The sequence below is a fragment of the Neovison vison genome, chromosome 11, assembly GCF_020171115.1.
Source record: "Neovison vison isolate M4711 chromosome 11, ASM_NN_V1, whole genome shotgun sequence".
Taxonomy (NCBI): Eukaryota; Metazoa; Chordata; class Mammalia; order Carnivora; family Mustelidae; genus Neogale; species Neogale vison.
Window position 1 is genome coordinate 150,945,402 of NC_058101.1, and position 27,794 is coordinate 150,973,195.

General features: G+C 48.5%; 1 protein-coding gene across 2 annotated transcripts in view; it reads right to left on the minus strand.

Annotated features, from left to right (window-relative positions):
* Positions 1-6,443: 6,443 nt before the first annotated feature.
* SCARA5 (scavenger receptor class A member 5) overlaps positions 6,444-27,794 on the minus strand; it is a 119,645-nt gene continuing 98,294 nt past the window's right edge. The window contains exons 8-9 of one of the 2 annotated variants that reach the window (XM_044225011.1): positions 17,298-17,492; positions 6,444-8,599 (exon numbers count right to left, since the gene is read on the minus strand). In XM_044225011.1, coding sequence (XP_044080946.1) covers positions 8,463-8,599; positions 17,298-17,492 — 332 coding nt within the window. In that variant the 3' untranslated portion in view covers positions 6,444-8,462. Of the gene's footprint in view, positions 8,600-17,297; positions 17,496-27,794 lie in introns of both variants that reach the window. The other variant, XM_044225010.1, reaches the window with a different exon arrangement.

Consider the following 27,794-nt stretch of genomic DNA (forward strand, 5'->3'; position numbering starts at 1 on the left):
TGACACCAGGCAAGTTACTTGACTCTACTGGGCTGCAGTTTTTACATCTGTAAAATGGGAATAATAATATTTCACTCCTTATAGGGTAGCCGTGAGGATTTATTTAATAACTTAAATAAATAAACTTATGTTTCACATAAGTGAAACATGTAGCACACTGTCTGTCAGCTATTAGGTATTCAGTAAGTAGAGTTTCCTTTCCTTTCTCGATTTTCTTACTTTTTCTTCCCCCCTCACATTCCACATTCTTGATATTCCATATCAGAGTCAATTACCGATTACTGAAGAAGAGCTGGTAATGACCTGTTTGTCCAAGGATCACTGTTCCTCACACCAGCCAGAAGAGAGGTCTGTTATTACCCCATCACAGTTTCCCCTACTCTTTGGGTTTCACTAATGAAGACCACATGGGCATTATCTTGTTTTTCCCACTAGATTGAGAGCTTTCTGGAGGCAAAGAATGCTGTTTTCTTCATTGTTAAGACCGGCTCTCCTGTGTTCTAGAACTGTACCATATGGATTCAGTTTCAATTAACTCATTTCCTCGCCTTTGAGAAGGGATGGGTCCATGCCATCTAGCTTGTGGAGGCAACATGGGATGCCTTTGGGTTTAGATCTTGAGTGTTAAGTCCCAACTCTGCCACTAACTGGTTGTCACCCTGGGGTTGTTACTATCTTTTCTCAAGGTCGCTCTCTTTATAAAATGGGAAAACTAACCTACAGAACTGGTTTAAGGCCATTGATTGCTTTGCTTTCATTGATTGCTTTGCAATCAATGCAATACAACCTTGCAAGTTTTAAGTACTTTCTGCATTTCAATTCCACTTCTTTGAGTCCAAATGAGGGGGAGCCAACCTTACTTACTGCTGTTTATCAAAATCTTGGAGTTTTGTGTTTTATTTTTTGATCGTTTAAGTGTTTAAAAATGCAACTTGGCCAGAGGAAATGGTGGCTTTTGGTGGCTATCTTGAAAGGAAGGAGTCCCTGGCAATGATTTTTCAAGCTTTGATTGCTGTAGTGATCGGGTCCAGCCAGAGGGCAAAGCCATACCAGTTACTTGAAAGAATGTTCAAGATAAAAAGCTGTTAACCAGAAAACTGAAAGTGCTAAAGGGGAATTCTATGAGACTATGGTGGTAGCAACTGTAGGAAGCAACCACCCTCCGTTGCAGCTAGGAGAACCAGGGGAACTCAGGGGGAACCTTAGAGAAGGGTCCTGCCAAGCTGCCGCACAGAGCCCTGGACGGGATCCCAGTAGCCAGTGCTGGTGTCTCTAAGAGGTCCTGATGAGGCTGGTTCTACAGTCCTGGGAGAACTGTATTCTAGATCCAGCTGACGCTACAAGAAGGCCCCCCAGATGCTCTGGGAAGATGTCTTGCTGGGGTGATGCTTACAAAAATCTCATGCCAGCAAGAAAAGCTCAGAGAGGAAACAGGTTTCTCCCTGGAATGGCAGAGAGGAGCAGACAGGATCAAGTCTTCTCGATCCTCCGGCTTCGCAGTCTCCCTCTGGTGCTGCCTACGTGAAGAGGACCACAGGGAGCCCACAAAGAGGAAGTACAGTTTGCCGGGGATCACAAAGGATCCCTAAGCTGAGCGTTAGGATGGGTTTGGAGCTGAGAGAATATGAACTTCATCATCGACACACAGTGCAGCCATTGCAAAGTACCAAGGGCTTTGGAGGCCAAGCTGGTCTGATATCCCAGGTCCATAGGTTCAGGGCTTTGCACTCTAAAGGAGGCAAGTAATTGCTACGGAATTTTTGTAAAAGGTGAGAGTTTGAATGGGCATTACGCCACACTGAGAGAAGCAGGTACGTGACTGGACAGTTCGTCCAATGTTGCTTGTTATGGTCATCATTTTAGTGCAATGAGCAAATATTCTATGTAACTGTTTTAATAAGGACCACTGGTTTGACATTTACTAGAATGAATAGAAAGCTCATGGCTCTGGATTTTATATTGCCAGTGTCGTTCCAATGAAAGTTCATCTTAAGGCATCTGAAGGGAGATGACCCTAAATGAAAGCACAGTGTCCTAGGAGATTAGTATACAAAATAAGTATTCGAGATAAGTATACAAAACAATCACCAAACGACATTCTCAAACATCCTGTTTCTTACATGAGGAATCTTGCCATTAGAAGGTATTACTGCCTGAAATTGTATACAAGAAGTTGACTGTAGGAGAGGTACTCCTGCTATTTATAATAAGAGCCCTGATTCTAATTGAGTCTCTTTTTTTGTTTGTTTGTTTTTACTTATTTTTTTAAATTTTATTTTATTTTTTCAGTGTTCCAAAATTCATTGTTTATGCACCACACCCAGTGCTCCATGAAATGCGTGCCCTCCTTAATATCCACTACCAGAATTACCCATTCCCCACCCCCTCCCCTCCATAACCCTCAGTTTGTTTCTCAGAGTCCACAGTTTCTCATGGTTCATCTCCCCCTCTAATTGTCTTTCTATGGGTTTGTTTATACCACTGAATTTGAAGTTTCTGGTTCCTAACTTAAAACTCTAATTCCTCACCAAAAGCTTGGTTTCATCATTTCTAACAAACCCAACTCCTGTTCTGAATTTCCTACTGTAAATCAACTTTATCCCCTACCATTAAAAAAAAAAGATTTTATTAATTTATTTATTTGAGAGAGAGAGAGAGACAGAGAGAGAGAGCATGAGCAGGGGGAGGGGCAGAGGGAGAACCAGACTCTGCTGAGCAGGGAACCCGACTTGGGGCGCAATCCCAGAACCCTGAGATCATGACCTGAGCTGAAGGCAGTCACTTAACTGACTGAGCCCCTCAGGACCACTTTCTCCCACCATTTAAGCTCATGTTCTACTCTGACACCACTCTCTTCTGACACACCCTGTTCTCTGTAAATGGGGAGACATCCCATCTGCCTTTTGCCTTCTACTGTCCAGGAATAAGCTATCCAGGAAGGATCTCAAAAGACTGGACTTTGAGAAAGAGTCCGTAACTTTCTGGTTTTCTAAGCTCATGCACTATGTCTCAGAAACACATGGAAGGAATAAGATATTTGTCTGATTGGAACTGGATGGCCCAGGAATTCTGTTCAGCATAAATAGTAAATGGTTCTTAATCTTGATTTGGGAAATGTTACTCCATTTGCTATGATTAGCGTGTGCTGTGGTGGGACCTGCTTGACATTCTTCTTTGCATAAGGTTATATAGCTCCAAATGTCAAACAACTTCCTCTTCAGTCTGATTTGTGATACAAGTATAAATAAATATGTAAAATGAGTTTAAAGAAGGAAGAAATGATTCTTGAAAATAATTTGGGTTGAAATCCTTTGCTGTGAGGGAAGATTTTAGGAATCATTTCAGAAAGACCAAAGGTGCTGAGTAAAATGGGTAGGGAAAGACACGCAAAGCATTTTGGATCACAGATGGACTCCTTTTATGATGTAGCAGGAGGACAGAGCCTAGGAGCTCTGTAACTTCACCCTTGCTTGACTCCTTCAAAGGCTCTGAAAACCTGAGATCTTCCAGAATCAGCCAGGAGGGAGGAGTCTCCAGCCTCTTGAGAGAGTCCATTGGGGGTCAGAGGAAGTCTGTGATTGTTCTGTGTGGGTTTGTCTTTGTTAAACGGCTTGCTGTGAGTTCTCTCTGTGGGGGTTCATTGGGATCATTTTAGTGTAGGTAACCGAATAGAGAACTGTGTATTTCAGTAAGCAGGATACTGACCCAAGGGTAGAAATATTGTGTACTCATAACTGAGCTATGATCTTCATTTCCACCATCCTCGGATTAACCTCTTCAAATTCTTGTACCATGACTGCTTCTGTCACATTCGGTGTTGTGTTTAAGATTTCTTGGATTCAAATCCTAACTTCTGCATGGGATGATCCTCCCAGGACCTCAGTCTCCCCTCCCCCCGCAGAGAACTGGGATGATTAGAACAGAACCAGTGCTTAAAAATTCAGAGTTTATTCATTCTTTCTTTTTCTTTTTCTTTTTTTGGAAGATTTTTTATTTATTCACCTGAGAGAGAGAGCACAAGCTGGGGGGAAGGGCAGAAGGAGAGGGAGAAGCAGGCTCCATGCTGAGCAGGGAGGCTGAGGCGAAGGCAGAAGCTTAACCACCGACTGAGCCATGCTGGCGCCCCCCCCTCCCCGGGGGGTTCCTGCTTGTAAAGCCTGAAGGTAAATGCTCCAGGGAGGTTTGCCGTGGTTTCTGTCATACAATCTCGGCTTATCTACTACTATCTTGAACAAATGGCATGACAACTTACCGTTTACTCGTCTCCGTGTCCTATTGATGGTAATTTGTATAACCAGTGTCACTTGTGCTACTATTATCTCACTAGCAAGGAAGATGCGTTTTTAAACAACTGAACTATATGTGTTCTGTGTTAATAGCTTGGCAAACAACTATTGTCTCTTTCAGCTGCATATTTCTTGTTGGGGGACATTATTACTCTTGTATGGTTAATGTCATGCCGAAAGCCTGTTAAAAGGATAAAAGCCAGGGTCACCTGGGTGGCTCAGTGCATTAAGCAATTGCCTTCGGCTTACGTCATGATCCTGGAGTCCCCAGATCAAATCCCACATCGGGCTCCCTACCTAGCAGAGAGTCTGCTGCTCCCTCTGACCCTCCCCTTCTTGTGCGCGCTCTCTCTCTCTCAAATAAGTAAAATCTTGGAAAAAAAAAACATGATAAAAGCTAGAATGTAAACTCCATGAGGGCAGGAACCAAATGGGTCTGGCCCACGAAAACACCCCTGTGTGGACATAGGTGGGACTGAGAGGGAAGTGGGCCAGGCAAGGAGCCCAGGGAATGCTTTTCAGCTCTTTGGGACTTACAACTAAAGTGGTTATTGAAGAGACCAAGACTTCTGTTTTGGTGACTTGTCTGTTTTAAGGCTGTTATTTTTCTGGAATTTTATTTTATTTCTTCGTTGCTCCTCTTCAGCTTCTCTCAGCCAGTACATACGGAACAGTCCTCATGGAGGAGGGCAGTGGTCTCTCTCTTTCTGCCCTGTCTAATGTCCCTAAGGCGCCACTAACGTCCTCATCTCAAATGTTGGTGAGAACCAGCCTTTGGGGCCTATGTGTGCGGTAGTTAAGCCAACCACTCTAGTGAACTCGGTATGTGGAAAGGATCCACAGCTTTCTCCAACCTAAGCACCCCTTAGTGTCTCCAGTTGCATTGTTTATGACCATCATGCTAACATTTCTATAAAATGTCGAATGTGTGAATCACTTGTCTTTCTCTTCTTGGAGTGGTTCTCCCTTCAACCCGCCATAGAATACCCCACTCCCTTCCCTCCTTTTCTTTTTTCCCTCCAACTTCCACTCCTTTTGGGGGCAGAGGTGGGGTTTTGACTGCAGCTTTGTTATTTATCCCTCTCTACCAGCTCACCCTCCCCTCCCCCAACTAAAATAGGCTAAAGAGGTTTCAAGAAGGATTTTGAGCCCCCTAGGTAATTCTCCCACTCAGACTGGAAGGAACTCAAATGATTCTCAGCTCTGCCTGAGCTCTGATAATGGTACTTTCCTCAGAAGCTGTGTTAGCTGGTCTCATGGACTTCACACAGATTGTTATTCAGCTGACACCCTGAGGGAACCCTATGAACCTATCTGGAAATTTCTATGTATTGTTCTCTACTCTTGAACACCATGCCCTGCAAATTCCAGCCACCTTGGCCTCCCCTATCTCCAATCTTTGTTTCTTCACCTTAGTGAGATTCCTGGACTCAGGGCTCCCCTCAAGTATGCCACAGTTGGACAGAGAGCTCAAGTCAGGGTAGGCTTACCTCACTTGTCATTTCTCAAGGATCACAGTCTTGTGTTCCATGTTGTCCAATGTTTGAAGTTATATGTCTCAAGCAGTTTGGACAATGTTCTGGTCACGACAGAGGGAAGATAATTATAGTAAGTACCCTTTCATTCCTAAGTAAGAACTCTGGAGATGTGAGGAAATAGTTAGGTGTTCTTTCCTTGACTGAATAAAAATGCAATTCTCCTATAAGCTGGGCCTTGATTTCTGTTGGGACACTTTCCTTAGGTTACCTACTAAGGCTTGAGACGTCATGTTCCACCATGTTCTTGGTCTAGACTGTGTTTATTGTCCTCCAGAAGTACAAAGACAGCCTCTCTCTCTCTCTCTTTTAAGAGAGCAACAGAGAGTGAGTAGGGGAAAGGGACAGAGGGAGAGGGAGAGAGGGAGAATCCGAAGCAGGCTCCACACCCAGAACAGAGGCTGACACGAGGCTCGATCTCACAACCAAGAGATCACGACCTGTGCTGAAACCAAGAGTCAGAAGTTTAACCAACTGAGCCACCCAGGCACCCCTGAAGGCAGCTTCTCATAAGCTGCCCATTCTACCAATCCCCAGTGAGAAATAATTAGACCATACAGTTTTTACCAGTCCTTCCCACACTCACCAGAATTTCAGGAGAAAGAATGAGACACAAAAGTTGTTAGTGACATGTTCTTAGCTTTATTGAAATTCTTTCTTACAAAAGGTCTTGTGTATTTTAGGCCAGGCCTAATTTCTTTTAGTCCCTGAAATCCAGGTCCATGGTTATTTCCATGTCCTTTTAAGTAAGTATGTAAACTAGTAGACTTTTCGATTAAGGTTCAGACACTTATCTTTGTGATTTTTATTTGATGTAAAATGAGACTTGTGTTTCCCCAAATGAAAAGACCAAGTAAGAAAGTTTTATGGGTCTTCATTGATGGGATAACTGGATTCTTTGCCAGAACTGAGTTGGAATTTGTTTTGTTCAATGTGACATCTTTCTACCTTCAGTATTTTTTTTTTAGCACAAACTTTGTAATGCTCTGAGCTATGTAGTAAAGAGTGCCATGTTTATATATGCATACATATATTGGTTCTGGAAAAAGATGCATGAGTACATGCGTGTTATGTAAACATAGCAATTGATCAGGAGAGTCTCTGATCATTAGGACATTAATGGATAACAAGCATATTGTAAGCAAAAAACCACCAATAGCACATATTGGTTTAGTTGTCAGCCAGGAACTTTGCTGGTCCTACACCTGGAGGGTCCCAGGTGTCACTTTCCCCAGCCAAGCTGATGCTCACCCCATGTGACAGGTATTTGTATATCTAAGGCCTGCCTCAGTCTGTGACTCCCCAAGGGAGATGAGTCTGTGCCCACTTTACTACCATGTAACTTCTCTAGTCCTAGAACATGTATATGGCTTGCTTTAACCTCCTCCTCATGTCAGAAGCAGAATATGATCTCCCTGTCACTAGGAGAAGGGAGCCTGTTGAGGACTGGTAGAGCCCAATGGCTCCTTCTTCTGCCAGAAGTGATAGGGAATCCCCATCTCCCTACAGGATCCACTAGGACATGTGTCCTGATCACAGGAGCACACCCAAAGCATCCTGGAAGCTTCAATACCATCACCTCCAAACAGCTCTGAGACTCAAGTAACTTGGCCTTAACCCTGACTGCCAGAAGGCTGAGTATTGGTCTCAGTTTAACCCAGGCAGCCCCCACGTCACCCTCCAAATAAACCTTCCTCCTAGGTCAGCGGTTGGCCTGGAAGCCAGTCCATGTCTGATTTTATACTCTGTAGGTTTGGAGTATGGTACCCTGTTGGCCCACATGCCTTACATCCCGAACTCCCTGCTCAAGCCTAGTAAAGACACACTAGCATTCAGGTAGAAACAATGGTTATAGTCATTCTCAATCTTCCAGCTTACTGGCCAGGTGAATGGGTCAGCTGAGTGCTACCTAGAGGTAAGGTCTTACCCCAGCTAACAAACCTTGTGGGAATGCTGCAAAGTGGATAAATGAAGTTAGCACCCAAGATACTATGTAGTATGTGCAATAGTCACTCCGTGGATGTCAGTGTCACTGCCCTTCTCCAGAGCCAGGCTGTCTCCTGCAGGGGCTGTCATTTCCCTCTCCCTCCTATGTGAGGGCATGTCCTCTCTGTCACTTCCTGAACTAACCTATGGTGTGCAGAGGCAAAGAGAAAAGAATGAATCATTTGGTATAATCTCTTGCTGGGAAGGAAGATGTTGAAACTCTTGGCCTAGCTAAGGGAATTACTCTGAAGAGTAAATGACCTGTTGGGCCTCCCTCCTGTCTCCACCTGCTGAATTTCTCTCCAGCAGACTCTCAGCCTTGAAGCGACAGACCAAAGGCGAGCATGGGTATCGGTGGATGCGTGGTGGTGCTGGGAAGGCTGGGCAAAATGACTGTCCAGTTGACCAGGGCATCACAGGCAGGGACCCTGGTAGAAGGGAGAGACAGGCAGTAGATCCCAGAGTTGCACTTTGGAGCTGATGTCCAAGAGGAGAATGACGACAGGCCATCATGGTCCTGGGACAGGGATATGGGGGTCCGGGGATTGCCAGGCTGGGGGGGAGGGCAGAGATGAGGTCCCAAGTGATGACTCCGCCCCAGGAATGCAGGAAGGAGGCTCGGCAGCAGGGCCCAGACCGTGGACCGCGCCCACTCTCAGTGTCTGTTGCACGTCACCCCAGCATCCTCAGCGTGCCCACAGTTTGTCACCCCCCATTTGGAGAAACTGCAGCGGAAGAGGGAATCTTCCGTGCCCTTGCAGGCAACGTCATCCATCCAAATCCTCCCTGTGCCTGTGGGGACAAGTCAACATGGTTTCTTAGCAGATATGCAGGAGAGCAGGACAGAAGACAAAAAGGGGCATTGCTGTGTCTGTTCTTGATGAAACTGTCCCAGGCTCTGCCAGCAATTCTCAAATCTAGTGGTGCCTGCCTGCCCTCTCCACCCCACCAAGATCAGATACTCATTTTCTAGGCTCAGTTTCTTTTCTTTTCTTTTCTTTTCTTTTTTTTTAAAGATTTCTTATTTCTTTATTTGACAGACAAAGATCACAAGTAGGCAGAGAGGCAGGCAGAGAGAGAGGAGGAAGCAGGCTCCCTGTCAAGCAGAGAGCCCGATGCGGGGCTCGATCCCAGGACCCCGGGATCATGACCCGACCCCAAGGCAGAGGCTTTAACCCACTGAGCCACCCAGGCACCCCTAAGCTCAGTTTCTTGAGGCCAGGATAACAGTAACTGGGGTGATGGCAGTATTTATCCTACATGTCAGACATCTCACGTCTGATCCTCCTCCATCCCCATCATGGGGCTGTGGGATCAACATTATTTTACCCATTTTATAGATGGAAGGCTGAGGCTCAGGATGCAATTGGTGCTTGGTTGCTCAGCTCCTAAGTGGCAGGATCTGAAGTCAAGGTCAAGTTGGTATGGTCCATGCTTTAGTTGCAACACCTCATGGCTTTTGAGATGTAATTTCTATCAGGCTTTGTTAATGAGTACTCAAGCATGGCCTACTCTGAGGGACAATGTCCGACAGATCCTAAATGAGACAGATTCAGTGCCCCATATCCAAATAGGTCAGTGTCAACATTACCTCTGATGTTTTGCGAAATTTACAGCAGATGGTTCCATCCTACGAGCCCAAAATAGTGGTGCTAGAATGGCAGGGGATCCCCAAATTTAACATTATAGCCAAACATTTATTTAATGACAGGCATCCCTAATCAGAAGGAATTAGATCAGTTCCCAAAGTATAAGGTCCCTAAGACAATCTACTGGAGTTTTGCCCACAGCTAGTCTATTTACCCAGATCTTAAAGGGATACCCTTGCTGGTCTGATAGCACGCTTTAGTTAGCTTTCCCAGGAATGTTCCAGAGCCTTGGGAGCTAGAAGCTTGGCATTGAAGTTCTTCATTGAATGTCAGAGAAATAGGGCAGCTGGGTGAGGCCCCAGGAGGGAATAGAGAGAGCCTGTCTGGGGTCCGAGGAGTCAGTGGAGAGGGGCGTGGGCTGCACCACAAGTCACCTGGAGCCCCCACTGATCAACTGGCAGGACCATCACTCATGGTTCCGGCGTGGTCTCTGTGCTGAGGGCCATGCTGGGCCCCAGATGAAGGGAGCTCATTTGGGAGCCCTCTGGAAATATGACTGAGCCTTAGGACACCCATAGAAGGGGTGGCCTAGAGCCTGGTTGCTCCAAGTATGGCCCTGGACTAGCTGCATCAGCATTATCTAGACCTTATTAGAAATGCAGAACTTTGGGTCCCACCTAGGAATACTGAACCAGGATCTACATTTTAACCAAGAGGTTTTGCACTGAAGTTTGAGAAGAAGTAGGGATCTATAATAAGTAGGATAGATCTTGATTCAACTCCCAGCCCCTGGGACCCATTTCAGTTGTAAAACTGGGAAGGGCTTCCCAAGATGTGAGAAGTTCAGTGCTAAAACCAGGTACATTCTACGTTGTTGGTCACTCTAGGACCCTAGCTCATTAGGTCTATGAGCTGGCCTCCAAAAGCATGAAGTCAAAGGTCACAAACTAGCAGCGTCAACCCAAGCAAGTTGGATGAGGCAATAAATTGTTCCTGATTTTTAAAGGGCTTTGAAATCTACCAAAATCCTATAAAAAAGGATTGGCACTAGCCCTGTCTCCTCCTTGCCCCGTCTCTCAGCACCTAGACAACTTCTCCTTTCAGAGGCATTGTCCGGACAACTACAAAAACCTTCAAACCGCTATGCTCTCTTGAACTGCATGGGAGAATTCTCTTCACAAAGAACATCCAGGAAACATCGAACCCATTTTGCTGCCCACAAAGTCTACTGCGGAAGCTATGTAGTTTAGACGAATTTTCGTTACGCAGGGATTTCCAGTGTCTGTTGTCATGTTGTCATGGGACGGCTAAGCAGTTGGTGAATGTGGGGACAGAGCTGGGAGGAGGAGAGGCCTCCTTCCGCTCTCTTGGCCGTTGCTTCATCACAAGAGCCTCTTCCCTGGCCCGGATACCCTGTGCATCTTACACAATAAGCCCTTTGAGGCCCAGCAATAATTTGCAGATTAAATGTCTCCTGGAAAACACATCAGTTTACAAATTACCCAGGAAAAGCCTGCAGGCCCAAGAGCTCTGTGGGATTAGTCACACCCAAAATAAATAAAGAAGCCAGTAAAGGAAACTGACAAATAAAGAACAGGCCCAAGGTAACCCACGCAAATGCGTACATAGGCTCAGGAAACTTCAAACTCTGGTGGGTGTTTTTGCCAGGGAGTTTGGGCTATTGTTCAGTCATGGAAGAGCTCAGAAAATAAGAGTAGGGTCATTAAATCAACAGCGCTGGATAGCGATGGCAGGTTAACCTGTGAACCAGCCCCGCTGTTTGCCATGTCAGAGCCTGGAAATCCCACTCTATGCACCGATCATCACTTTAGCTTTAGAATTGATATCTGAGGACTTAACGTGTGGCCCCAAGACCAGGAGCGGTCAGCATGACCTTGGGAGCTTCTTAGAAATCAGAGGTCTGCGTCTGCCCAGACTTGAATCAGAATCTTTTAAAGAGGATCTCCGTGATTCACACACACATTCAAGTCTGAGGAGCCATTCTCTAGATGAGGTCTGTAATTCCACATAGCTGTCTCCACAAGCTCCCAAACAAACCCCTGGGATAACTAAGCAGGGTAGGGTGCTCTGCCCCCCATTGTTGGGGTCAGAAAAAGGAAATAATAGGGTGACATTTTATCTTGAGGAGGCAAAGTCGGGATCAGAGGCCAGGTCTTCTGACACTCAGACACTAGGGAATGCTTAAAGGTGATATTGTTGGGAATGAGTAGGTGGAGATTTTATTTATCCTCCTCATTCATTCATTTGTTCATTCATTCATTCAACATATATTTGAGGGTTTATTCCAAGCTCAGCGCTATTCTGGGTGTTTGGACTACATCAACAAACAAAAAAATGATGGAACAACAATAAAAATCTCTGCCCCACAGAACTAACTTTTGAGCTTCTACATGTTTATTTGCAGTAATATTAATAGAAGGACTAAGTTCAGACTCCCCTCAGAGCCTCACACAGAGGTAATGAGGACAGTTTATCCATTAAGAGAAAATATCTCTTAAAAGATGGGAAAATTCAGAAAGGTTAAGAGACTTGTCCCATAATGTCTAAGGGCTAGACACCATGACCCAGGCCTCTGAGCTGCAGGCAATCTGGGACTCGTGCCTTATGGGAATGCAGTGCCCATCACGAACACCAGACCAAGGGTGGCAAACTGTGGGCCACTTCAGCCCACTGTCTGCTTTGGTAAATAAAATTTTATTGGAACATAGCCCCACCTGGTTGATTATGTTTTGTCTATGGCTGCTTTCCTGCTACAAGAGTGGAGTGGAGTAGTGAGAGAAACTATTGGCCCACAAAGTCTAAAATATTTACTTATCTGGCCCTCTCATGTTTGCGGACTCGTGCACAAAGCCTTCTCCCAGTATTTGGATTTTGTCTTAGAGGTAATAATACAACTGAAAGTGAACACTCCTGGCTCCATTCCTTGTGCTCTCACCTACAGATCTGTCTGCATCTGTGCCCAACCTCACGTCTTCTGTCTGTCTGTCTCCCAGAAAGATTTTCTCTGCAGACCCAAGACTGCCTCCCAGCTGGGCTACGTTTGGCTCCTGCCCTGTCTTCCTGGACCTCCTTCCACCCGTCACCTGCCATCTACTCCATCTACATATCTTCCCTCTTCCACCATTCAAAATTGAAAAACACCTTTAAGACTCTCCCACATGGTGCTTTCCTTGCTTTTTTCCCCGGAGAAACAGATACTTTGATGATTGAACCCCATCCATGGAAACTTCCATGGTGCCAGACCCCTAAGAGAAGGGCCAGAGATTGGAAGCTTCTTGTATTCTACTAGGGAGGACTCAGGTTAGGTGGGCACAGACGTTCCTTCCTTCCTCCCTTGTCCCTCCGCCCTTCCTCCCTCCCTCCTTTCCCACCCTCTTGCATTTAGCCGGTACCCATGAAGTCTGAGTCACAGTCCTGGCTTTGGGAACTGTGAAGGTAAAGCCCTCAAGATGTTCTCATACATATCAGAGCTCAGGAAGTGCCATGATAGAGACAGGAGGCCAGGGGAGCTCGGAATAGGGTGGGGCTGGAGTCCCCAGCAGAGCCCCCCTCGGGAGCTGATGACTGGGCTGATTTTAAAAGCTGAACAGGAATTAGCTAGATGAAGAAGGAGGGGAAGGCATTCCAGACTGATCTCGGGAAGATAAGGAAACAAAAACAGCCACGGGAGCTCAGAGAACACAAGTGTCCCTGTGTGGCTGGGGGGTGAGAGGGAGGTGAGAGGCAGAGGAGGAGGGGTCTCATTTTGAGAAAGGACTCTGGAAGCCATGAGGAGGGAGATGACAGGAGGTGGAGGTGAGGAAGAAGCTGGTGGGGGGTCATGGCCACCCCTGCATCCAGGCCGACTGGCACCCGACCTCCCAACACAGAATGGAGAAGCGAGCACACAAGCCCGCACTCTGTTTGCTGCTTGACACACATGATCTCATCGAGCAAGTGCCACAATCCTTCTAACGTGGAAAGGCTCAAGCTGGGGGAGGCGATAAAATCTACTCCAGGCCACCAGCTGTAAGAGGGAGCCTGGAGATTCTAACCTGGGTTGGACCCACAGCCTGAGCTCCTAACCACTGCTCTACCCTGCTTGGGCTCCTAAGGCAGGAACACTGAGAACAAAGAGCAAGGGACAGAATCAAGGGACACTGGAGAGTCCTTACCAGATGCTGGTAAAAATCTGTGGGACCCAGGGACTGGCCACATGAAGGGGTGGGGAGAGGGAGAGAGTGGGATGGGGGACAAGCCAGCAGTTCTGGTGGGCAGGGCGGGAAGCACCCAGAGGGCACAGAGAGAAGCCAGGCCATGGAGGGAGGGGCCAGAGCTTGGGAGACTGAGGTTGGGGATGGGCAGTCTCGGATTAGGAGTCGGGTCCTAGTGGGAAAGAGGGCTGTGGTCAGAGGGGTAGCCCAATCTGAGGCACAGCCCCAGGGCTGCCCAGAGAGGTGGCACCCCTTCTTCCCTGCCCCCATAGCCACCATGGCACGAGAGCCCTTCCCATGCAATTGGGAAACAGTAAATACACCTTCCCTTCTTCCCTCTATGCTGTGTGTGTTGAGGCTGGAGAGGATGGTTACTAGGCTTGTGTCCCAGCACTGAGCCTAGTTCCCACTGAGGGGAGGGGCCTAGAAGCTGCTGAGGAAGCAGGCAGAGCAGTCTGGCTTCGGGCGAGGACTCAGAGGAGCCGCAGCTGGGTCAACCCCTTCTCTTCTCCTCTGTGAGCCCATTCATAACACCTGGCCAGCCTACCTGTCGAGGTCTCCAACATCACATAAGACTAGATCGTGACGGGGAAACAGTGCAGATGTGATATGCGCTGGGAAGGGAGTCCAACTTTGCACTGACTGGTTTAAAGTGATGATTTCAGGAGCATCTGGGTGGCTCAGTCCGTTGGGAAGTGAGCTCTTGGTTTTGGCTCAGGTCATGATCTCAGGATTGTAAGATAGAGTCCTGCATTGGGCTCCTCGCTCAGAGGGGAATCGGCTTGAGATTTTTTTTTTTCTCTCTCTCTTCCTCTCCCCCTCAAATAAATAAATAAATCTTTGAAAAAAAAATAATAAAGTGGCAATTTCAGGGCTTCTCCACATGTCACACGCTACAAAGGTCAAGGGGGGGATGAAAGAGGCCACGCATGGGTCTGTTTGGGACTAACACCGCCCAAGACATAACGACCTGTCTTGGCTTCTCTGAAAGAATTTCTGCCACTTCTTCCCTGACAAGGTTGGACTTCCACTCACTAGGAAGGAGTCCTCACTGAAGCCAAAAAGGGAAAGCAAGTTCCTGTTCCTGCTATAAACAGAGACGGCGTTTTTCCTTGAAGAAAGCAGGCAGCAATCCAGCCCAAAGCCTTCAGTGGGAGGAAAGCGCTGGCTCCCCGTGGGCTGGCCTCCGAGGAGCTGCACTCTGGGAGCTCCCCATGGGCCCCGACCTTGGGCTTGGGTGGAGAGGCCAGGACGGGCGGGGTCAGACAGCTGCTCTCTGCCAGCTGTCACAACAGATTTCACCCAGAGTCACTTTCAGTCACTGGGATCGTCTCTGCCTGCTCGGAGGGCGGTAACAAAGTACCATTGACTGAGCGGTTTCTCAACAACAGATGCAGGTCTCTCCCAGCTCTGGAGCTCAGAGTGCCAGGTGACCGGGGTCTGAGGGGAGGCTCTCTTCTGGGGTGGAGACCGGCTACTTCTCTGCGTGACCTTGGGGAAGGAGGAAGAGGGAACTCTTCGGGGTCCCTTTTATGAGAAAGCAAGTGCCATCATGTCATGACCTGATCGCCTTCCAGAGACCCCACCTCCTCATCCCGTCACGCTGGAGGTTAGGATTTCTGTCTGTGGATTCAGGGGAGACACAAACATTCAGTCTGTAACTGTGCCTGAGGTCTCTGGGCCGAGATTCTGAATCAGAGGGGCAGCAGCCCCTAGTGGGAGGAGGTGAATGCTGACTGAGGAGTGGAGAGTGCCATGTGGCTCTATTTCTCTCTCTGGAGATAATGCGTCCGACCCTCCCCTCATGACACATTGCCACACGGTGAGTCCATTTAGTCACCCGGCATGGTGGGTCGGACAGCCATGGTGTCGGGCAAGACAGGGAACATGCCTGGCTTCCCTCCATGACCCAAGGAGGCCCCATGGCCAGGCCAGCTGTTCCTCCAAAGGTCACAAGGGGGACCTGGCAACTGAGTGCTAGTGGATCATTCCAAATCCTTCCCCACACCTGTCAGAACTGTCCTCCTGACAGGTGAGCAGGAACATTCCAGGTCCCAGGGGGCTTGAGCTGGAAGGCACATCACAGAGTCTGCAAGCCCTTTTAAGTTACAGACGGGGAGGCCAAGACCCTCCGTGAAGGAGCAACAGGATCACATAGCCACGGGGTCAGCACACCCTCCTAGGGGTGTGGGGAGTCCTGGGCGCGGTGCATGTGGGACTGTTGTTTTAGCTGGGAGTCCACACAGCTTTCTTGCAGTTTAAGTTCTGATGGAGGAAGAAGTGTGTGTGAACGTGAATTTTGTATTTGAGTGTGGAGGTGTATGTTGTGCCATGGATGTTTAGCACATGTTGGTAGGTGTGCAACAAGTGACCCCATTTTATGTGTCGCTCAGGCGGTGCTCCCAGCAAGCAGGCCGCGGTACAGAGTGCTCTGTGCTCAGCTGTGTTCCCTAGAATTTCTGTGTTGAAGTCCTAAGCCCCAGCACCCCCGAATGTCGCTGTGGAGACAGGCCCCTTAAAGAGGTTATTAAGGTAAAACAAGGTCATTGTGGGGGGTCCTAATCCAAGATGGCTCTGTCCTTAGAAGAAGAGACACTGACACACACAGAGGGAAGAGCTGGTGAAGACGTAAGGAGAAGACGGCCACAGACGAGCCGAGAACGGAGGCCACGGGAGAAACCAAATTCGCTGACATCTTGACTGTGGACCCTCCAGCCTCCAGAACTGTGAGACATCAAATTTCTGTTGCTTCAGCCCCACTGGTCTGTGCTATTTGTTACAGCGGCCCAGCGCACTAATGCAGAGAATTGGCTTGAGGGACACACACGGCGCCATGGATGGGGACTGGAGCTGGGCAGAGCTGTCCTCCTCAAAGCGGGAAAGGGATGGATGGTTCAAAGGAGCCATCTGCCCCGAGGAGGTCTGCACCCCTCCCTCACAGTGTCTTGTACCATCGGCAGGAAGGGAGGCGGGCTTGAGCATATTGAAAGGAAAGCAGCCAAGATGGTGAAGGCTTTCGAAATCCTGTCACACGGAGACGAGACAGAGTTACTGGAGATACTCATCTGAAGAAGCAAAGACCCAGAAGCAGTCAGGGACGGCCCGTGGAATGGATGAGAGCCTGGCCTCCTAAGCCATCTGCTAGGGTCTGACCCAGGGTCTGCTATTTGCTAGCTGTGGGACCCAGGGCAAGTTATTCAACTTCTCTGTGCCTCTGCTTCCTCATTTGGAAAATGGGGATGATCTCTTTATCTACTTCCTAGTGTTGTAAGGGTTAAAGGAGTGAATATTTGTAACGTGTTTTGGACCAAGCCTGGACCACAATGGGCACTATATAAGTATTGAACACTCGCTGTGCACCATCGGAAAAATGTAACAGAGCGAAGTGGGAGTGGATTTGGACCTGAGACGCCGGGCTGAGAACGAGAGCCCACAGGGGAATCCGACAGGAGACAAGAAATAAAAGGAGGTCAATTCAAGGAAAGGAAGAATGTTCTAATAAACAGAACTGTGTGAGGATGTGCCAGCTTGCCTGGGGGACAGCAAGCCTCCCACTGCAGGAAGTATGGGGGGCAGAGGCCAGGTGCCTCCTGCTGGGACTTCTGTGGGGGGCACTTGGGCTCTGGGAGGAGACCAATGAAGACTCCTGGGCCCTCTCCCCGGGTCCTTCTCCCCCAGAGGGCTTACCTTGCCCAAACCGAGCTGTCCTGTACACCTCCTCCACACCACGGAAGCCCAGCATGCGGCATACCACGTCGCCGTCCTTCTTGTCCCAGCCGTCGTCACACACGGTGCCCCAGCGCCGCTCGTGGTACACCTCCACACGGCCCTCGTGTGGCCCGGAGCCATTCACCAGCCGGATCATCACGGCTTCCACGCTACCTGCTGGGAGCAGCCCACAGTCACTGCTGTGCTCTGGACACTCCTGGGGCCGTCCAGGAACCTGCCCTGCTTTTCCTCTGACCCCCCGCTGCACCCCCCCCACGGGCCAGAGGGGACTCAGACCAAGACCAGAACAAACCCGGCTAGGTCTCCCCTGACCCCTGATCGGCCAGCTTCTCTCTACCTTTCTTTTCTCCTTTTAATAGACCTCCTTTTGGGGGACACCGGAGTGGCTCAGCCAGTTAAGCCTCCACCTCTCCGTTGTCGCTCCAATCATGATCTCAGGGTGGTGAGATCGAGCCCCGCATGGGGCTCTGTGATCAGCGCGGAGTCTGCTTAAGATTCTTTCCCTCTCCCACTCCCTCCCCTTCTGCCCCGCTCCCTGCTGAGGTGGGTGTGCCAGCTTGCTCTCAATTAAATAAATATATAAATAAACAAATACATACATACATCTTTTAAAAAAAGAGAGACTTCATTTTTTTCAGAGCAGTTTTAAGTTCCCAGAGAAACTTCCCATCTCTCCTTCGCCCCTACACAAGCAAGCCTCCCTCCACTATTAGGAGCCCACACCAGAGGGTCGTATTTGTTATAATTGGTGAACCAACCCTGACACGTCATTATCACCCAGAGTCCACTGTTTACCTTAGGGTTCCTTCCTTCTTGGTGGACATTCTATGGATTTGGATAAATGTCTAAGGACATGTATACAACCATTACAGTATCCTACAGAGTAGTTTTATTGCTCCTCTTCCTCCCTCCCCACTTCCCAGCCCCTGGTGGCCCCTGGTCTTCTTACCCTCTCCATAGTGTTGCCTTTTCCAGAATGTCTGTCATACAGTTGGAATCACACAATATGGAACCTTTCCAGATTGGTTTCTTTTACCTAGTTGTATGCATTTAGGTTCCTCTATGTCTTTCTGTGGCCCTAAAGCTCATTTCTTTAGAACCCTGAAGAATATCCCATGGCCTGGATGGGCCCTGCTTTATGTATTCATTCACCTCCTATAGAACATGTGCCTCTAAGTTTTGGCAATTATGAATAAAGGTGCTTTAAACCCTCCTGTGCAGGTTTTTGTGCGGACATCAGTTTTGAACTCATTTGAGTAAATTCCAAAAGAGTGTGATTTCTGGATTTCTCTCCACCTTTTGAAACCTGGTGACTAGTAGTCATTCCTGCCAGGGAGGAGAGGGCAGGGGGAACAGAGAAAACCAAGGGAGGATCCAGACTCTCCCAGCAGGTGGCCTTGCTGTATAACCCAGTAGCTGGGGATGTCCCCACGAAGTGTCTCAGCCCTGAGTCCTGGCATTTGTGCCTACTTTCCCACTAGGCTGTGAGCATGAATGTGTGAAGCCAGACATACATGGGTGTGAATTCTGTCTCTGTCACTCCCTGTCTGTGAGTGGGGGACAGTAGCTCCTCAAATCTAAGATGCACTTTTGGGGGCACCTGGGTGGCTCAGTTAGTTAAGCCACTGCCTTCAGCTTAGGTCATGATCCTGGAGTCCTGGGATCAAGTCCCACATCGGGCTTCCAGCTCCAGAGGGAGTCTGCTTCTCCCTCTGACCTTCTCCTCTCTCATGCACTCTCTCACACACTCTCTCTCAAAGAAATAAATAAAATCCTAAAAAAAAAAAGATGTCCTTTTCATAAGGCACATCACTGTTGTATGTGCTACTAAGAAGGAAAAAGTTCTGCCAGTGACAGTGGCAAGTTACATCAATTGTGAGATGCTTCCAGACTTCAGCGATGTGAAATTGTGTGTCACAGAATCTGTGAGAGGTGGCAACAATCCATGAAGAGCTCAGAATAGCACCTGGCACATAGAAGGCTCTTCTTTCTACCTGAATGACGTTAATAAAGACTCACAGCCTCTCTAAGGGTATGTCACAACATGGGGACAACAGGTAGGGCTATTGTGTAGCCCACATGAAACCATGTAGAGGCGCCTGGGGGGCTCAGTTGGTTGAGCGTTGGACTCCTGATTTTGGACTCATGATCTCGGTGTCGTGGGACTGAGCCCCACATAGGGTTCCATGCTCAGCACAAAGTTTGCTCATTCCTCTCCCTCTGCTCCTCCTCCTGCTCATGCTCTCTCTCTTTTATTTTTTTTTAAATTTTATTTTATTTAAATTCAATTATTTAACATAGAGTGTATTATGAGCTTCAGAGGTAGAGGTCAGAGATTCATTAGTTGCAGATGACACCCAATGCCCATTGCATTACACGTCCTCCTGAACACCCATCACCAAGTTACCGCACCCACCCACCTCCCCTTTCTTTCTCTCTCTTAAAATAAATACATAAATGAAATCCTGAAAAAAACTAAATGAAGTCATGTGTATAAGGCTCGGAGCATGGTGCTTGGCACATTGTAGACCCTCTGCAAACCCTAGGCTGCTCCTCCTTCTCTCGCGGGTGAAACTCTATCACCTTCATCTATAAACTCTACTTAGCACAGAGCCTGGCTCTAGGAAATGAACCGTAAATGTGCTACACGGATGAATGAAGACTCGTTCCTTTGCTGGATGAAGCATTATGTTATTTCTCCAGGGGGCTACTTGGGGGACTCAAAGAACACTGGAGCAGCTGAAACAAGCCTTAAGATCATCTCAAAACCGGGGAGGGTCTGGCAGGGAGGTCACAGTGTCAGGCCATTCATGCTGCTAGTGTCAGGGTCTCAGAGCAGGCCAGGCAGAGTTCAGGGTGCCAGGTCAAAATAATAATAATGCTGCTAGTGGGAACTTGGGTCCTCTCATGTGTCTTCTGGCCTTTTCACCATGCAGGGGTGGGGTAGTGATCTTCATCCCTCGGGGACCAGAACTTCCTCACTTGACAAGATATCGGAGTGGTCGTTAGGTCTTAAATCTAGTCACACATCAAAATCATTAAGAATGGCTGTGAAATGCAGATTCGTGGGACAACTTGGACCTAATGGATCAGTAGGCGGGAGTCAGGGATCTGTAATTTTTAGAGATGTCCCCCATGATTTCAAGGTATTACATGTACGCGCACAGGCATCTGGGAGTGACAGGAGTAGATGATCTGTAAGGTTTTTTTCCAGCTCCAGTGTTCAGTGATTCTAAGGCCAGGGAAGAGGTGGAAGAGGTCAAAGTTGTCTCTCTTTTGTTTTCCCTTTTGCAGCCAGAAACCACTTGGGACACGTAGGGCATGTAGGGTGGTGGTGAAATCACTGTACCCTGACACGGGGACACGTGAGTGTCATGATGGCAAAAAGACCCTTATGTGAACTGCCAGAGAAAACAGCAAATCCCATCAAGCTCCCTGCCCAGTAAGTACTGCACTCTCAGACCATTTTTTTCTTCTCTTTTTGGCCAGGTGGGCTGGGGGATCTCCCCTTCCGATGACTGTGACTTCATAGGCCCCTGAAGGAGACGGCAGGATTGATAAACCCCACGTCTGTACCACATGAGAAAGGACAGGAGTTAGAATTGGCCACAAGTCTGTTATGTGCTGCCTGGACTGGGGAAACCCCAAGAATATTCTGTACAGGGGAACCAAAGAAGTCACCAGAAAACCACAGCATTCTCAAGGCGCTGAAAGATCACAGATGGATGACTCTGGAAGGCTTCTTGAAATGTTAAATGGCATTTTCTACACATCCTTCATCCTTGACCATACTCCTCATATGGATTTGTTGAAAACACAAGCTCATACCAGGCTGTCAAGGCTGAGGAAGGGCAAGAGAACACAGGAGTCCTGGAGAAGGAAAACACGGAGAGAAGCTGGAAGGCAGAGACTGAGTCTGACACAGAGAAACTCCCCAGGGAGCGGTAATGACAAGCTAAGCTGGAGGCAGCAGCAGCAAATGAGGCCTGGCCCCTGGCTGGGGGCTTGCCCTGGGTGGGTTGGCCGAAGCTAAGATGTCAGCCCTGATTTCTCACAGACCTGCCTCGCCTCTGTCAGCAGCCTGTTACGGTGGCAGTGGGCCACGCCAGGACAGCCTCCAGCAGAAGCCTCAGTGTGGGGTCGTAAGTAGAAGAGAGAAGTGACAGGAGAATGTTGTGGGTCTCAGAGAAGGCCAGGCACAGTTCAGGGTGTCAGGTCAAAATAATAGGAAGAGGCCACCTGCGAACCAGGACGCCAAGGCTGACGTTCAGAGTTCCCCCATATCCTCCCTACTCAGAATTCACTTCACTTCACTGAATTCAATTCACTTCACTGAATTCACTTCATTCATGTCTTTGTTTAGAAAAACAAATGACTAACCATCTGTTAAAGACTTGGTCCTGTTCTAGGAGCTATGGATATATGCTACCCTCAAGGACTGGTATTTTATTTTATTTATTTTATTATTTTTTATTATGTTATGTTAGTCACCATTTAGTACGTCATTGGTTTTTGACATAGTGTTCCATGATTCATTGCTTACGTATAACACCCAGTGCTCCATGCAGTACTTGCCCTCTTTAATAACCATCACTGGAAGGGCTGGTATTTTAGTGGAAAGACTAGCGGTAAAGCTGGGGGCAGGGGGAGTAACTATGGCCAGGTAATAATGACTGCATGGACAGGAATATATGGACAGGAATAATGACAGAAAGGGGACAGAGAATGAGAGGAGGTGCTATGTTGGTTGAGGAGACAAGGAAGGAAATGGAGAGCGAGGCATTATGCCATCTTAGGTAAGGAGATAAGAAAGTGAATGAAGAGGGGCGCCTGGGGGGCTCAGTGGGTTAAAGCCTCTGCCTTCGGTTCAGGTCATGATCCCAGGGTCCTGGGATCGAGCCCCGCATCAGACTCTCTGCTCAGCGGGGAGCCTGCTTCCCTCCCTACCTCTCTGCCTGCCTCTCTGCCTACTTGTGATCTCTGTCTGTCAAATAAACAAATAAAAATCTTTAAAAAAAAAAAAGAGCCTTCCCTGAACCACAGCTCCAACACCCACTTTATGACATCACAGCCCCATCTACTCACTCATTCACTGATGGCTTCTTCTGGTGGGATGGTCCTAGGTTCTGGACCCCAGGTCAAGGCTATTGGTACAGTGACTATACATTCCCAATGAGAAAATAAGGATGTGGTCTGTCATATGATATGGTGGGTACTGGAAGAAATCTGGAAAATGTCATCTGGATGCTGAAATATTGGAATTCCCAGGAGTCTTCGATGTATATGGAAGAGGCAAAAGAATACTTGGAAACAGGACAACTTCAAAAAATTAGACATATGTGGTAACCATAATTACGAGACTCGCAGCATCAATTTCAAGGCTGTCTCTCTGGTTTATGCCCCCACAATCTGCATAAGCGAAGCAAAGTTGCGGCCCTGAGGCCTACCTCACCCCCCAGACCCCAGGTTGGCTCCTTGAGCCCTGGAACCTGTCTCCTGTAACTTTTTCCCAGATTCTGCAGATTCAGGGTTTCTCCTCACAATGGAGGCTGAACACAGTCACCCGCTCATGGGATGCGGCATGCCCCAAAAGAATTAAAATGATTCTGAAATCCATATGACCTCCCCCGGACTCATGGAAACGAAACAAAACGAAAATTCTGTCCTAGTTCCGTCTTGTAGAACTTGACACTCAGGCTGGTTTTTGCCTCCTTTTCTTTCATGTAATAAAAGCTCAGCTCTGTGGATAATTCCCTTGGGAAAACCACAGGCTGAGATTGGAACTGATTATGCTACAAACTGCCCCAATGCAGGGCCTTGGACTGTCCCAGGGACTGTTCCGTGGACAGTATCTCTGGCCTCCCAAGGAGCGGCAGGGGAGGCCACAGGCAGGCATGGCCACAGGCCTGAGCGGCCACCTCCTGCAAGGCTTTGGGGAATCACCAAATGACTGCAACAGGGCCCCCCCTTTCTGGCCTGGGAAGGATGTGATGACTCGGTGTAAGGTTGGGGTTTCTGTGGGCAGAGGGTTTGAACTCTGCCTTTTCCCAGCAGTTTCTGCCCCAGGGCAAAGCTTTCCCACCAAGCAACCAGCCCCCGCTCGGAAACACTCTGACACAGACGCGTCAGCCCCCCACAGAACCAGACGTGGTGCCTGAGAGGCGGTTTCAGCCTGGTTTATGACCCCCACCCAGGACACTTCTTGTAAGTCTGGGGAGCGAGTGTCACCCAGAGTGGTCCACAGGGAGTATGTGGGGCCACTGGAGGTCAAGGAGATACCTCTCTGCATGTGATAGGAAAGGAGAATGGCAGGCAGCCATTTTGGATGGTACAAAACTCAGGCACGCCTAGGCCAACAGAAAGAGGGCTCGCCCCAGTGGAGGGCAAAGGGCAAGAGTGCTCCTGGCGACCGCAGGCTTTGGTAATTGCGTGTGACTCCTTTAGTAACTGCCTTTGCATTGTCTGACAGGCTCCTTGACCTCTTTCTTTTTAAAGGTTTTATTTTTTTATTTGAGAGAGAGAGAGCATGAGCAGGGGGAGGGTCAGAGGGAGAGGGGGAAGCAGACTCCCCACTGAGGAGGGAGCCTGACATTGGGCTCATCCCAGGACCCCAGCATCAAGACCTGAACGGAAGGCAGAAGCTCAGCAGACTGAGCCACTCAGGTGCCATTCCCTATACCATTTACCTCTTTCTTTATATCCCACCTCAGGGGGCCCTGAAAAATCCTTCCTGAGCAAAATGAAAACCAACAACCCCACAGAAAACCCTGCCCCCCCACTGATCCTTACGTGGATATCTGATTTTCATTCACAGAGGGAACCCTCTGAGTTCTCTTGTTCTGGGGTCTCTACCCTGCAGACTGGACCCTACCTGGATATGTGCCCATGGCTTGCAAGCAGAAAGGGCAGTCATGACCACAAGTTCTTTGCAAAAGGAGCACACTCTGGAAAATCCGAGGTCAAGGGAAATACCGAGGAACTGTTACTCATCCAAAACCTGCAGGACAACCTGGAGAGTTTTCTGACTTGAGAGCTTGGCCTGGTCCCTAGCCCAGTAAATCTTAGGCAGAGCATCTCCTAGTACAACCCCAGAGCAGAGACATCCAGATGTTTACAGGATCAGGCCTCTGTGTCTTTTGGCCCTGCTGCCAGATTTGGAATCAGAGGTGCTCCTCTTTTATATAGAGAAGCAGACAGAGAAGAGTGCTTTCAAAAAAGCTCATATTTGAAGTGGTGACTTCTTTGTCTGGCTGTGTAAGCCTAGGGGAGGAAGCTCACAAACAGGAACCCAGGGCAGAAGACCAGCTCTCTCCAGCTGGGCAGCCTTCCTACCCTCTCCCAGATCAACAGGATCAAGCATTTCTCCAACAAACTTTCTAGAGCATCGGTAGTGCTAATCTCTGCTTGGAGCTTTCTGCCTAGCTGCAGCTCCAGACCATAGAACCCACCTCCTCATTTCCTGACCTGCTCTACTGACCCTTATCACCCAGGCCACCACTGGGACCTGCCACAAGGCCCTGGTCCATCCTCCTGCAGGAGGACCCCAGACCCACTCCAGTCCTGGCCTGGCCCCTCCATCAAGGGGCAGGGGTGCTAAGGCACAGATGGGGTCACAGTGTGGAGAAGAACAAGCCATGGTGTCCGGACTGGGAACCTTTACATACTCTGGGGCTATCTCTAGCAATGACTTCTCCAAGCTTAGTAGGGACTACAGACAACTGCAGAGAGCTGCTTTTAGTCACATTGTCTCAAACGATGGGGAAGCCTAGAATTTGCCAGCTGCTGGGGACTTGGAGATCACACCATGCAAACTGTTTGTGTGATACTTGAGGATACAGAGGCTCAGAGAGGTGATGGATCTGGCCCATGGTCATCTCATAGCTGGGAATAAGTAGAAGAGCTGGGACCTGACCTTGAAACTCAACCCTTGAGCCAATTCTCTGTCTATACCATTCTTTCTTCATTTTTCATGAGATCACTCATTCTTTCTGAGCTCTCTGGGGGTCGGGGGGAGTCCCCTGATTCTGCCTTATGACACTGATGCGAGATGCCTTTTGATGGAGAGTCACATTAAAAATAATTCCTTTAACCCTTGAACTATAATGCTTCTACACTCAATTCGTAGGAACAGTTTGGCTTCTCCTATGCCTTATGGGAGGACCAAGAATGCAGGGATGTCCTTGTAAAGTGCGGCAATTGCCGAGTTTGTATTTGAAGATGACTGTGTCTCTGTTTCCAGGGCAGGGGAAAGAGAAACCAGCCTTAGCTTTTGAGAACGGTGCTCATATTTACTGAAGCCCATAGTGATTCCACCTTCTGTGCACAGATTTGAGGTGCTGAAGATGCATTATGTTTATTAGTTTTTTATACATGTCTTCATCAATGTATGTATTTCTCTTTTTAATTATTCATTTACTTATCCATCCAGATGCATTTCTGGAATCCGACCACCTTCCAGAATTATACTAGGGGCTAAGGATGGATTAGTGTCGTCTTTGCCCTTAAACCTGACTAACGAACTGATGGTCTACAATGGATAAGAGCACAGAACGTCAGAGCTGGCAGAGGCCTCCTGAGTCCAAACCCTCACCTAGAGATGAGGGAACTGACATTCAGAGAGAAGAAGGAACCAGCAGTCACCAGGACATCAGATCCCTTTCTTTCTAGACCACTGCTCCTTCCAACACAGACCATTTTCAGTACCGCCTAAGCCATAACACAGTTAGCTGGTCTGAGGTTACACCAGTTACGGTGGCAGGCTGACACTCCCCAGACTGGGGCACTGCTTGAGAGGGCTCAAGCAAAGCCTGGGGTCTCTGAGAATTATGGAAACACAGCCCATGTTCCTTTGGGCAGAGAAACAGGGCTTTGTTTGTCCATGATCCCTTGATACTTAATATGGTGCCGGGGGATGCCTGGGTGGCTCAGTTGGTTAAGCAGCTGCCTTCAGCTCAGGTCATGATCCCGGCGTCCTGGGATCGAGTCCCACATCGGGCTCCTTGCTCGGCGGGGAGCCTGCTTCTCCCTCTGCCTCTGCCTGCCTCTCTGTCTGCCTGTGCTCGCTCTCTCTCCCTCTCTCTCTGACAAATAAATAAATAAAATCTAAAAAAAAAAAAAAGAATATGGTGCCGGTTGGCTGAAGATGCTGATTCAGTGTCGAGTGGGATGGAGGGCAGATGGGCTGATGGACGCATGAGTTTGCTAGTGGGTATGATCGGAATCCCCAGCTGAATGCCTCATGTTTCTTGCGTCTCTCTGGATCTTTCCTGTATCTCTGCTTCTAGGACCTTCAGTGCCTGACTATGCAGAATGGGCCTGTGCCCATCCACGGATCCCATCAGCTTGGGCAGGAGTGGTGTTACCCTGGGATAGAGGCCATGTGCTCTCCATGCACACACCGACTGGGGGCCCTGGTCCTGGGTTGCATCTACTTGGGCTGTCTTGTAGACATCTTGCATCTACTTGTAGACTCCTTACTGCTGCTCGATCTCTAAGTACTGACCCAGTCCTGGGGACACAGAGGCATATACCCATGCTTCTCCTCGGGTCACAAAAATGCTACAAGGCGATTCCAGGCCATCCCTGCCAGCACTATGAGAGATCCAAGACAAGCGGTGTGACGTGGTGAGGAGGAGGAGGGGATGCTGGGGGCTGATCAAGCCACAGTGCTAATGTTCTTAAGTCTAGAGGCACTAAGATACTTTTTAAAGACACTTGACAGTCTTCACCTGTCATACTCGCTGCCCAGGGTTGTTGAGGGCACATCAGTGACAAAGATTCTCTGCTTGACCAAACCCTAGGCAGGCTCCTAGGAGGCCTCAACTTTGACCCATTAGGTCTTGAACGAAAAAGAACATAATGACTAACAGCTCAAGGCCATATCCCTGGAATGACCCCAGCCTCCTTTAACGTGCCTGCCTTAGAAAACTCAAGGCTTCTGAAAGAATTTGCTGTTTGTTCCAGGCAACACCTGAAGATAGGGCCCTGTCTTCCAGGCTCTGTGGGAGGGAAGGAGCCTAACTTGGATAAGAACCAGTTAGCAAACCCAGATGGGTTTTCTAGGGACCCACCTCCTTCCTGCTTTTTGTCATTTTTCACTTTTCTGACTCTTCTGAATCTCCACTCACTCCCTCCCTCTTCGTTCTCTCTTTAAATCACCCCGTCTCCTCTCTACACGTGGAAGTTGAATTCAGTTCACACTGGCCTCTTTTCCCTATTGCAAGAGTATGTTACTAATTTAAGATCTGTCCTGACCACTTTAACTAGCATCCGGCTTTGTTTAACTCTGGCATCAGATGCGATAAGACTGGCATTAGACAAGGCCAAGGTGTACGTCACACTCCCTGCCTGCGAGCACTTCCTTACACATGGGTAATGCCATGAATGACTGGTCTGGCTCAAGACCTTGGACCGCTATAAGGATGATTAGCAGGACCACCCAGATTCCCTTAGGAA